Source organism: Grus americana, chromosome 2 (genome assembly GCF_028858705.1).
Source record: "Grus americana isolate bGruAme1 chromosome 2, bGruAme1.mat, whole genome shotgun sequence".
Lineage (NCBI taxonomy): Eukaryota > Metazoa > Chordata > Aves > Gruiformes > Gruidae > Grus > Grus americana.
The window spans coordinates 122,646,210-122,659,705 of record NC_072853.1 but is presented as its reverse complement, the minus strand read 5'-3'; the positions used below and the strand labels follow the sequence as shown (position 1 = coordinate 122,659,705).

At 36.4% G+C, this 13,496-nt stretch overlaps 1 protein-coding gene across 3 annotated transcripts in view; it reads right to left on the bottom strand.

Moving 5' to 3' along the window:
* The window catches only part of CAPN7 (calpain 7), a 35,453-nt gene that overhangs the window by 12,315 nt on the left and 9,642 nt on the right, over positions 1-13,496 (bottom strand). For all 3 annotated transcript variants that reach the window (XM_054817928.1, XM_054817931.1, XM_054817930.1), the window contains 10 exons: positions 13,143-13,347; positions 11,210-11,292; positions 10,214-10,340; positions 9,380-9,465; positions 8,361-8,454; positions 6,689-6,835; positions 4,838-4,944; positions 3,180-3,300; positions 2,772-2,916; positions 834-933 (listed from right to left, as the gene is read on the bottom strand). In XM_054817928.1, coding sequence (XP_054673903.1) covers positions 834-933; positions 2,772-2,916; positions 3,180-3,300; positions 4,838-4,944; positions 6,689-6,835; positions 8,361-8,454; positions 9,380-9,465; positions 10,214-10,340; positions 11,210-11,292; positions 13,143-13,347 — 1,215 coding nt within the window. The remainder of the gene's footprint in view (positions 1-833; positions 934-2,771; positions 2,917-3,179; positions 3,301-4,837; positions 4,945-6,688; positions 6,836-8,360; positions 8,455-9,379; positions 9,466-10,213; positions 10,341-11,209; positions 11,293-13,142; positions 13,348-13,496) is intronic.

The window sequence follows — 13,496 nt, the reverse complement described above, 5'->3', positions numbered from 1 at the left end:
AGACAGACTAGTAGATGAGCTCTGAGATTAGCATACACATTACCTCATCTTGCTACATCACCACAGTGTATTTTAGAATTAATTTGAACACAAAGATGGAAGGAGCCTTTACAGATAAGCTCAGCAGTGCATTATGGATGAAGGAGCTTGTGCGGAGTTAACACATGCAGAAGCAGTGGGGAAGCAGTGGCAAAGTGCAATATAGTGGAGTGGAAAAATGGAGAAACCCTTGCTTTCCTAAACAGGAGGGACACACTTATCCTCAAATTGGCTGACAAAGACTCAATGTGATGGATACTAGGTAGGAGACAGGTATCATGTTCAAAAAAATCAACAGGCAAGGAAGATTACTTATGATAGCTACAACTGGTAAAAAAAACGGAACTAAACTACTCTGACATCAGTGAACTATAGTAACAAAAACTACTCTGACATCAGCGGACACACCCTGTAAAGACAACATGCACTGCACAAATGACTTGTGGCTAGCCTGGAAAATGAATTCCAAATAAAAAGTAGGTCGCTCAAGCACTGTCCGGTCACTGCTTAAAGATGAGCTGCACAAAAATCTGATTTCTATTCTGACAGAGATATGTGGGACCGAGGTCAGAATTCTGGTTATACAACTTTAGGTCACGGGAGTTTCAACGATATTACAGAAGTAGTCAAAACCAAAGCCTGGGCTGAGAATTTAAAAGTGTAAAGTCAGGTTCAGGAGAGCATGGTTGGAGTCCAACCTCTTCCACTGTCACTAGGAAGAACGGCAGGAAGGAGACACCACATCAGAACATTTAGTCAGAAACCAACACAAAAGTTTTCTCTTTTGGACCAACCTGTGAATACACGTAGATTCTTTAAAGAGACTTGGGTTCCAACTCAAATAAATAACATCATAGTACTGGCAGAGGTCTTCCCAGGAAATCCAGAAAATGCCTAAAAAGGAAATGCTATTATTGTTTCCTTATCAGACACCTTGATTTTTACTTGTTTTTCAAAAGTCTCTTTCCAGGCAAACTATACAGCTTATATAAACCAACATTTCTGTAAAATTTAGTAGTAATGTCTGTGTTGCCCAAATTTCTAAATTTAAACTTAACCACTGAAGCAAACAAATTAAACCAAGAAAAACAAGTTAGTCTGTGCTTATTATCAGGGACTTTCTGAAGCTGTCAAGATGCTTTTCATTCTCAAGCACTAAGCAGAAGGCATGAGAGAATCTGTTGTATTGAAAGAGACATCATTAATTAATTGACCTGCATTCCCTTTTCCTTGATTTCTGGGGGAAAAAAAAAAAAATTAAAAAAATTACATAGTCAGACAGGTTTCCCCAATTCAACAGTACTTCAGTAGTCATCCAGCACAATCAAGTATTCAATCAACATGTGAGTATGTTTTAACGTATATCTAATGTATTTCATCCAACATCCAGTGACTTGCTTAGCACTCTGAATCTGCTTCATCTTTACAACATTCTCACATGTTTATTCTAATTCTCTATAGCTCCCTTAATTGCAATTCCAGCCAACACTAATGCCTGTAAGCTGACAGATTCCTGATGAAATGAACTCTCAAAAAGGTAACAGCCTTATAATTCAAGTCTCTGACACAGGCAGTTGCAGATCTTGCAGTACTAAAAAAAAAAAAAAAAAAAAAATTGCCGTCAGAATAGCTACACACTTAGACAAGACCAGAATGTAAATCTAGTCAAAAGAAACAACTCCCTTAAAACTTATATAAAATTACATTAATAATTTTAACTACTAGATGTTACAGATATAGATTCCTCACCAGATGAACTGGTAAATAAATAATGAGCTAATCTCTCATAACTGTCACAAAGCCAGGGCTGCTATTCTTACATTTAAATCAAAAGTGTTCCTTAAGCATTTGCATGAGGCTTATCACTAAATGCTATAATTTAATTGTTTTGGATGCATACTGTTGTCAAAATAGAGTGGCACTGAACAAAAAGGCTCCCTCACAGAGATACACAGGCAGCACCTAGGATACTATAAAAAGAGCGGACATCTCTTTCTGAATGTAAAACGCAGCTACTGCAGAATTTCTAAACTGTCAGCAGCCTGCGCTTCCACCAGTGAACCACGCCGACTTTCCAGATGCTACTCTCTGCTGCTCCCTAGGGAAAGTGGGACAGGACAACCATTCCAAGTGGTTTCTCCGAACAGTGACATAGTAGTGAGCTGTCTCAAAGATGGATCTCAATCTACTCTTACAGCTGGAAATAGAATGTATGTAAAGATTTGTTTACAAATATATTAATGTAACACAAGGGAAAAAAAACCACAACAAACACCACCACACACTTACCTCTGGTGCATAACCTCAAATATAGGCAAGACAAATTTAAATGCTGATTGCAGTAAGTATGTTGACACATATTTGCAAATGTTGGAGGGAAAAAACCCACAAAAAGCCTGTTCGTATATTAACAAGGAGCATTACACAGCCCATTGTCAGAATGTTATCTTTGCACTGAACTCCCCCACGCCCAGATAGTGAGATAGCAACACTTAAGCAAAGAGATAACTCCTTGTCAATGACTGAGATATATTAAACAGCCCGGATTTCTTAAATCCCAGAGAAACCCAAAATGACAGTTTTAAATACACAAATACATCCAAAACTCTTGGACTATTTAGTTTCTAGTATTTGTTTTACTCTGCTTAAGTATTTCCTTCTGCCCTCCTGCAGGGATACACCACAAAGATCTACATTATGTGAAAAGATAGTGACTTTTTAAATCTTATTACCATTGTCTATTTTCTGAGCTGTTCTGGGATCAAAGTTCAAGTATTTTTGTAAATCTGGGGTCCAATTTCTTGTGTCATTTTCACTGTATCGTCCCTTCCAACGTAAGTGGCTCCAGGGATTTTTTAACTGAAGAAATCGAAGTCCCTAAAGAAATACAAAATAAAATTGCTGACAATAATGTACAAAATAACATATCTCATCAAGGTAATTTTTATATTTATATTAACATGGAATACGGACCAATAGCTCAAGAAAATACAGCACCATTAAGTTTTCTGGAATTTCCCAATGGAGCTTAAGACAAAATGAGCTACGTAAGCCAACAGGGCAAAAAAAAAAAAAAAAAAAAAATCAGTAGCTACCATCACAAACAGGCACCCGAAAACATCATCGGTTTTACTTGATACCTTATATTCTCTTATATCCAAGACTGCATACGCATGTGTTGGAACTAAACCCCATTTTTCTCCTTCCTCTTCAGACATCACCCCTGTTGCTGTTGTGATAAGGACATCTCCCTTGTGAAATCTGTTCCAAAAAAGGTGAGGGGGGAAAAAAAAAAAAGCTTAATTGAAATTTTGCAAGTTGCAAACTAACATTTGCCAGACACTGGAATAGTATGTTTTTACACTGCCCTTTAGCGTGACCCTGCTTGACAAAAAATGGAATGCATTTTTTTTGTAAGCAGCAATCACTCCTGAAAAAGCTTGAGAAAGTGGAACTATTTTCTTTCAGTATTTAAGTATAGGTTTTAAGTGAAAACTTATTTTCATTATAAAATAAAAATCAGCATTTATCAACCTGAAGTTCAATCTGTGTCACTTATTAAAGATACTCTTCACAGATCTTCAGCTGAACACAAATGTTGTTTCATCAACACTTAGCCAATCACTGCATATAGGAAATTAACAACTCTGTCACACTCCCAGGATTCTGAAGGAGCTTCCCAAAATATGAAGAATGAGAAGTTCATGCTTCTATACTTTTGCAGGTGTTTACACCAAAATTTTGTGTCTCCCCCGGCATAAGCTGGGGGTCTGAACTGTCAACTCACAACTGAGTTCTGCAATTGTTTTGAATTGCAATGGTTAATTTTGCAACAATTATTGTTGTGAAGACGTACTAGCATGTTTCCCAGCCCATGCTAAAATCCAAGTACGTACTCAGCATCCCTAGACAGTTTACGGGGTCACCCAGGCAGTTTGCATCGACACATTTTTCAGTCTAGCACAGGTGAACAATAGTGATGCTAGAATAGCTAGATCCCATCCTAACTGCAGTCACACCTCCAAATTGCAATGCCAGAATATCTAAAAAGTTGTTGACAACCAACTGAGAGCTCCTAACCTACTGACAAAGTACTCTTTCTAGAGTTACGCTCTTTCATTATGAATGCAGATATTTCAGTCAACAGAATATACCCCTTCTACTGCATAAGAAACTGGTTGCACAAAATGGTTTTGAAAGAAATAAAGTACTTGCTAGCTAGCATTTATAAGTTACAGCTGTATCTTTCATCATAAGGAGAATTGTTACGGTAGGTCTGAAGATCAACACTGTAGTTCTGATAGACTTTTCCTGATCCTCCAGATTTACTTGGGGCATAACCACCAAGGTCTTGTGATATGATTAGAAAAACTGTATCATATCTGCTTGCTAAAGACAGCAGATAATGCCAAAATTCTGGGGAACTGTGTGGGAACACAGAACACATTTCCTTCTATTTTTAATCACTTTTAACTTGCATATTGGTTCCAAACTGCACTTCTCTAACTCTAAATTCTATTTTCTTCATAAAGAAATGGACTATTTTTTTTTTTCAAACGTGAAGAAGAAAAATCACCTCAAACAAAATTCTACAATATTTTACTTTCCTGTTTTATCAAAACCACCAATACCTCAATTTTTCTTCTTCCAGAAAGCATATGGAGGTTTTATAAAGCCCAATTTGCAGTAGTACCAAAATACCATCAAAGGATCTGCGGTGACTGTACTGCTATTACAGTGGTAACGCAGCTACTACACAGCAAGCATTTTAATTACGTAAGAAAGAACAAACTTCTACCTCTGATAAAGCATTCTGAAAGTACTATCTTTATTGAAAGCTTGATTGTCAGAGTGCATAGCAATTCTTTCAGGTATCCAACCAGTCAGTGCATGGAGATCAATATTCTGAAATGCAAGCATCCAAAAGAAATCAGAATAGATAATCCATCTATAAAGATATATGATGTCTGTACACAAATTATAAAAGTGCCTTGAAAGAAGTCCAGTATACACATGTTCCAATACAGCTGTACACATAAATGGCTCACAACTATATTAAAAAAAAAAATAACCACCAAACAAAAACTTCTTTGATTAGTTTAGGACAACATTTCCAAATAGCCTCTCAGGGAAAAAAAAAAAAAAAAGCCGGAAAGTGAATGGATGAAAAACTGGAATTTCAGAGCAATGGAAGCATAAGGGAATGATCAATCGTGCTCAATTCTATGATGTGTTCTATTTATTTCGTCGATTCACAGACTTTTGAAGCACAGTCTCAGAAGCACTATCTGGAACCTTGCTATTATATATGCATTTTAAATAATTTAAATTTTACCTCTCAGGCTCAGACTTTGGGTTTTTTATTCTTTTTGGTAAAGCTGACACTGACATGTATTTCCATAAAAACATGCTTGAATGTCTCCATTTCATCTCCTTGAAATATTGCTTATTCCTCAAAGCAAAAAAGCAGAGACTATAAATGCTTGAAGTGTCAATAACCAGCACTGGTGGGTGGGAACTTGAGGAATTACAACTACAACAAAGCCAGTAAGTAACCCTGATTACAGAAGAAAGCTATAACACAGTCAAAAGCAAAGGGTGGCAGAAAGGGTGGAGATTAAATGTCACAAGTCAAGCTGGTTTTCCAGATAGCAAGTTAGAGGATGACAAATGGGAATAAAACACAGCTATTCTCACCAGCTTCTGTCCTCCAAAACAAAGCAGCCCAACACCGACATAAACATACATAAAAACATATGTATGCTACATTTACCCCTTATACAAAGCCACATTCGTCTCCATAATCATTTTCCAAAAGGTGATGATTACCTAGTACACCCTCCAAGAATGCGATTATCAAGACACCAACTAAAATGCGAACAGCACCATGAAATAAAAAAATATACTGTTAAAATTTTAAAGAACTTTAAATTAAAATCAGAAATGCTGCCTCAGTAACAAATGAAGATTATGTGGGCTACTCATTTCAGCAAACTGTCCCTCTTTGAAAGAATAATTTGCATGTCAATTTAGCTGCAGTATGATGATTATTTCTTTAGTAACCACATCATAGGAATCTGATACATATTTATGTAAATGAGTGGGACAATCTGATAAACAAACTTGTATAGATCAAAGTACTTGCAAGTATATATATACACAGATATATAGGTATAGATGTATCTCTCTACATAGATATATATGCACTAAATGACTAGCCTGTTCCTTTCCTAGCTGACTGCCCTGCCTAATGAGGGAGAACTGCCCTGTTGAACAACAGTTAGAAAGCAAATTCAGCAGTATTGATATGGGAAAAAAAAAAATTATGACCTCACCCAACACTTTCGTCTAGACTCTGTATGAACACATATACTTCCCAACCATAAGCGCCAAAATCCTGCAGTCAGAGAACTAAGATTAACCCTGTCCATAAAGATGTATTGCTCATTCTATTTGGATGGAATACATCTCATTAAGTACAGCTAAGCATATTTGTGAAAGAAAGAAATAGAAAAAAAATCTAAGAAAAAAGGCATACTCAGTACTTGCCTCCCAAAGCAATTCACTTTGATTTCACTAGAAGGAAAATCATTTGACCCAAGATTATCTAAGTGGAATTTTTGCCTCTTAGAAACAGTCAAATACTTACAGAATTTGATCCAGGAAAATCATATCCTCCCATGACCTTCATGTAAGCCTTTTCTATCAGTGATACCCATAATTCATTCTTATTGTTAGAATAAGAGCAGAGAAGTTCCCCACTATGATCAACAGGTAACTGGTCATCTATGATTACCTGTGCGAAATAAACAAATGAAAAATCATTAAGCTAATACAGTATTTTGGAAGTATTTAAAAAAAAAAACCCCAAACTTTTACTAATATACAGCTGCTCAGACACAGTCAGGCCTGACCATCATTCTGACATACGGACACCTTTATCAATCCTGCAGCGGTTTGCCCAAATGAACAAGAAACTGTATTGCCAGGTCTTACTTGCACTGGTCTACTGGGTGGCCTGTGATCACCTGCCTTGCTTTCCCCTATGTAAAATGGGGATGATGACAGCACGCTCTCGTAAAGTGTCTAATATCTATTGTAAAAGGTAGCCACAGAAAAGTTCAGTGTAATTACCAGCATAAAAAATAAAGAAAAGCCTAACAATATTCCTCACCTAATTAGGAAACAGAGCATGGACTGTGTGTGTTAACCAGCAGAAAAATAAAGAGTTATTTATCTGTAAGGAAACAAACTATGTGTCACATCACTTTCATAGTCTCTAGTTGCAGATTTAAATTTCTTCTCTCTGGAAAGGAAAAACCCCCCAAAGCAGCAGTTGCGAAAGTATTATAATTTCTTCTTTAAATTAGGGAGAATATATTCAGCATTATTACAGATTGTTACTGCAGTACTTGTAGTGGTCTGAAACAGTTTCCCAGAATATATGTTTCAGTTTCACATTGGCATTAGTCCATTACCGATACAGGCTACCAACACAGCACATTTTCTGGTCAAATCCTATCTGTGCAGGAATGAAGAATCCTTTTCATAGAAGAGCAAATGGCCATTCATTCTAACAAAAGGCAGTCACTAGGAGATATTTTGGAAAGAGTATTAAGGGCAAGGCGAGCATATAAATGATACTTCCCTGAAACATTCAGATTTCGAAATTTTGCAACTCAAGGACTTCCTGACTCAGAGGTCATATCTTAGCAATTAATAGCCTTTGAGGACTTTCCCCTTACTCCCCCTTCCCGTGAATATGACCACTCAACTTCTGAATTCCCATAAACATTCATTGGTCGCTATGATCTGCAATAATCAGTGCTACATTTAAGTATTATATGAAGAAATACATTATTTTATGCCCTTATTTATTGCACTGAAAAGAAAATGAAGTTGTTTGTCAGTTTACAAAGTTCTATCAATATCTTCAAGCATCTCCTCTCCTTACTAAAAATCTGTGGTCACTTGAGTTATTCCGCTATGGTCATTCCATGTCTATATTCTTCCTGGATGTCCCCTTCTGTAGTTTTTAGTTCTGTAACTTCCCTTCTAAGATGGAGAGGAAAAGTGAATTACTTGCACACCCTATTCATAAACGTGGGATGCATAATTTTGTTCCTGTATGGTTTTCGTAATTCTTTTAAGGAATATAGGGATTTTTTAAATCTCAAAAGGCTTAACAATGAAAAAACACTTTCCAACAAAACATTATCTAAAAGTTTTGCTATGCAAGCATAGCTTCACAGTGAAGCAGATCAAGCCTTCAAAATAGGACTTAAACAGGAACAGTATTAAGTCTCCCCAGAACCATTTACCTTTCTAGGTACACCATTGATATGAAGCTTCACCATGTATTTGCCACATGGATTATATTCTGGTTCTCCCTTCTTATTCTGAGGGTAAATGATACTGTTAAAAAAAAATAAAAAAAGAAGAGGAAGAAATTGTGACATAAATGGCTGTACATACACTGATAACAATTGAAGTGGGATTAACATAGTCTGTTTCTAGAATTTACACTGAACTTAAATATGGAATTTTTAATGAAAAATCAACTCAAATTTAGTAAAAATGACAGTGATGTTTACATAGATTTTATTTTTTAGGTCTTGCTCTTTCTGCAGTTCTCTACTTAATATAGTAACAAAAAGAACATAAGTAACCTAATTGTTTCTCCAACAGAAGCAAGGCAAACAAATTTATCTTACTATTAAGCACACGGTATTTACATATCTGTAGTATAAATACCGTATTTGCCTGAATGACTAATCAAACATTTGAAGAAGGAGAAGACAGTGCAGAACTCACTGCTCTTGAAAAGAATACAAGTTCAGTTCTAACAAGTATAGGTTAAACCAAAAAAAAAAAAAAAAATCCAAGAACAACATTCACACACTGGTCTGGCAATGGGCTCCTGGCAGAGTCTGCCAAACCTGTGACAAATTTATCACAGGATGCCAGTCGAGTGGAACTGAGATTGCGTTAACATTAATTTCACAATGAGATGCAAGATGAACCACCTGTTGCACAGCAGTTGGCAAAGCAAAGTAGGAAAATAAACCCAGAAAGCATCATAAGTAAAATAAACAAAACCTTCCAAACTACTTATTACTCCGCAAAGCACATCTGAAGTCAGACTCCAGTGTCTGTATGCATATGTATATAAAGTTGGCTTCCCTCTCAGAAGTGCTGAAGCCACATGAGTCCCACAGAGATGAAGGTGTAACGAATGCTAGTTTTTACTGTGTCCAACTGTCATAGAACATATTGCAAAAGCTGTATTGCAAAGGCAGTATTAAGTCTGAAAAGATCTTAGAAAGCAGCAGCTACTTACCTTGTGATCAACTTTTTGTTATATCTTCTTTCATATGCTGCACTGATGGCTAGCGATGCCACAAAAGAACAATCTGACACTATCGTCTATGAAGAAAAGAAAACCAGTGAGGACATTTACTAATACATCAGATAAAGACAAACATGGTGTGTGGAGGGAAGGAAAATTTTCAGTTAGTAATTCCCTTCACAGGGAAAGATTTGAACAAAGGGAAGCAAAGTTACTACTAAAAAGGCAGGAAACGTATGCTAGCTCAACATGATATCCCTACAGAGCACACCAGAGTTAGAATTATTAATGACAATCAGAGGCAATCTCAGCCTTTACTCACGCTTACTCCCTCTTTCCCAAAACACTGTGTAATATAAACCATACCCAACGGCATAATCTATTGCTGATTTCAGAATAGTGCGGGCCATCTGCAACTTAACACTAAGCAAGACATTTCCATTATTCTCAATGGGCCACTCTGCTTTCTGTCAAATAAAAAATTAAAAATCTTACTCATTATTTTTTCCATGCACTAAATTAAGTGAACAATTTGCTGCAGAGTACACCTTGCCTTTTTTCATACTAACTTTACTGCTAGTTCTGGAAAACAGGATTTTCAGGTGGAATTCAAATTCTGATTCTCACTTCCACTGCTAATACACCTGTTTATTCTCATGGCTAGAAAATGCATGGAATCTGAAGTGATACTATTTATTTTATTTATCTATTTAATCTCATGAGAACCAAGGAAAGCACTCTCACATTTGGGGATTCCTTTTTGAACAAGGAGGTCCCCAGCAATAAACTGCTAGCAGCACGCATTTCTCTTTAGGAACAATTTACCTGCTTTATGCTGAAACTTGATACAGTATAAATCATTGTAGGGTTATTTGTTATGTCATCTGGTCTCACCCACTTGGCAAACATTGCTTTCTGTTTGGGGGATAATGGTAGCTTCCCACATTTATCACTAGATGTAAGAGAAAGAAAAAGTAGAAATAAATCAAGAGCAGTTTAGAAAAGCTTTTCATGGTACGTCCAGTCTCATATATGTCTGATAGATGGTGCAAAATATGTGCAGAACAATTACACAGCTTTGTACACAGAGCTGTAAAAACAATTTCAAAGAACACTACTGCTAAGTTTGTGATTTTTTTAGGGGGGAAAAAAACCCAAAAATATTACAAACATTAAATAAAACCCAAGAGCTTCCTTCATACAGAACTGAACAGAAAGGAATTCCAAAAAGCCATCTACACCAGCAGAAACTCCAACTCTTCACTTTATTTCAATATGATGAACTGATAATAAAAAGTTTTTTTAGTTCTGAAAATACTGAACAGAAAATTGAAAAACAAACAACTCAAAGCATCTTTGTCTACTATGGCTATGTAATCTTAACATATTATTATTACTCATGAATGAAGGTCTAGGAGTTACGTATCACTCTTCCTCAGAATAGTCCTTTATGAGGAAATGGCTATCACCTTCATTTTACAGGTAACTGACGCAGAGGGAGCTAAACTCATCAACATGCAGCAGAATCAGGAAACAGACCCAAGCTGTCAGCCCAGCCCAACACTTCAAAAAGCCAAATATAATGTAGTTCTTAGAGGCCTGAAGACAGAACTGCAGAAGCGCTGCAGAGTAGGATCAGCTTACATTAAAGTTTTAAGATCAGACTGGAAGAAGGAAGTGGTAGTATTCAAATAGCTCTGCTTGAATTATGCTTAAAAGCCTACTTAAAGAATTTTAAACTCTGAAAGAGAAAACATAGAAATACCAAGTATGAGAAAGATTTGGAAATAAAAACAAAAGTTCAGTAATTTAATTACTTACGAAAATGGCATAGGGAAGGCAAAACGTTCCCTCAGATCAACACTCATGAAAGGTACGTATTCAATACCATTAATTTTTGAAGTCTTCCTGCAAGTCATAAGAAAAAAAAAATATAGTTACAAACCTATCTATCACCTTTCAAAGAGTAAGTTCCAGAAAGTAACAAAATTAGTTTTTAAAAACTAACAAGACACAGTGCTTCTGAAAACAAGATGAAGACTACTTGAAAATGAAACAACCACTGTATCTATTTGGGTTTGAAATGTGCAGTACTTGATGGCTCAGTCACTAATCCTTCAAGTACATTCCTGCAAGACAAGTCACCATGCCAGGACAGAAATTATTATCAGTCACAAACCTCTTCATAGTTCTAGAAGTCACATTTAAAATCACATTTGCCTAAACAGTATTTCTCAAGTCACTTAACCCTCTAATTAAAGAGAGTCTTAGGATAAGTTGACAGCAATTAACAATTAGCAACACTTAGATTTCATCTAATTGGGGCAGTATTTTGGAACACTTTGTCAAACAATAACAAAAAATACTGCACCTTTATTAGTACATTTTTGACTAAAGCGCACAGAATACTTTCTAAAAAAATGAGTCATATTTAAATGTGAATGTAATTTAAGTTTCAAACAAGGAGTTAACTGAAAAAGGTATGTAAAATGTTTTTAAATTAAATGATGAGTAAAGATGTGAAACAACTTCAAGTTCTCTTGCAAGACTGAAACAACAAAACACTGAAAAACCCCCAAAACAACCCCCCCCCCAAAAACACCCGAACCATCCACAAACCCAGAAACATTTACTGCACAGGCACTACAAGAGGAAAAAAAGTGAAATTTTAACAAGGCAATTCTTAATGCTCTGCAACTTTTCCAACACATGTACATTTCTATCTTCATGACCATATCCTCAGTCCATTTAAGTACCCCTAAAGTCAACAAGCAGACTAAATATTTTACAATCAAATCCTGGACAGTGTTGAGCATCCTCTCTATCACAATCTTCATTGCATGGGGAGGAGGAGAAGGCGGGCTGAAACACTTTTTTTTTTTTTTTTTTTTAAGATACATTTGACAGTTTTAAAAATTCACGATTTAGGATAAAGATTATATGGATTATTTGTAGCTTATTCCACCTATAATAAAAACCAAAGCAAAAGGAACTGAATGTAACAGAAGTCCCAGTCCTACAAAATATTATGCTTCCTCAATTTCCAGTGAAGTAGTAGTTGTATAATCTATAAAAACGTCTCTGTACCTTGGCTTCTCAGAGCCAGATCTTTCATGAACCCAGTCAGGTAGGTTATGTATAACATACAGAAATAAGGCTATGAAAAATAATCCTGGCAGTCAGTTACAAGAAATTGTCTTCTACATACAAACTAGAAAGTATGTTCTGTGAATAAAAGCCACTAATTGCATTACTGTAGAGAATGTAAGAATTTATTAATGTGTAGGTAATACCAGCAGTGAGGTTTGTAAGAGGTGGTTTATCCAACGCTCTGTTTATACACATCGCAGAATCACAGAATGGGAGGTTGGAAGGGACCTCTGGAGATCATCCAGTCCAACCCCCCTGCTAAAGCAGGATCACCTACAGCAGGTTGCACAGGATTGTGTCCAGGCGGGTTTTGAATATCTCCAGAGAAAGAGACTCCACAACCTCTCTGGGCAGCCTGTTCCAGTGCTCTGTCACCCTCAAAGTGAAGAAGTTTTCCTCATATTGAGACGAAACTTCCTGTGTTCCAGTTTGTGCCCATTGCCCCTTGTCCTGTCACTGGGCACCGCTGAAAAGAGTCTAGCCCCATCCTGCTGACATCCGTCCTTTAGGTATTTATAAGCTTCAGCTGTTTCAATCTACTACATAAGATGCACAAAGGATGTGAGCATGAATGATAACATTTTGGCAAAAACTTGTCTTCAACTTGCCTGAGTACTTCAATCTCCTCTGCAGTGTATCTCTGACCTTGAGATTCACTAGCTTGTACCGCTCTGATTGTCTGTGGTTTATCGTTTAAAGAAAAATCAGGTCCCAATGGAAAGAATGTTCTGACGGGCTGATTTGGTTTAGCTGAAGTTGACTTCTCCTTCTGAGATGACTTTGACACAGATTCCTTCAGTGCCTCTGCTCTAAAGCAAATAAAAATGCATTTTGTTTACAACAATGATAAAAATATAGTTATGGTTCAATGACTGATTTGCTTGGTTCATGTTCCCACATACGTTAAATAGAATGAACAAACACCCAAGTTGACCAACACCACTTTTCCTAAGAAAAA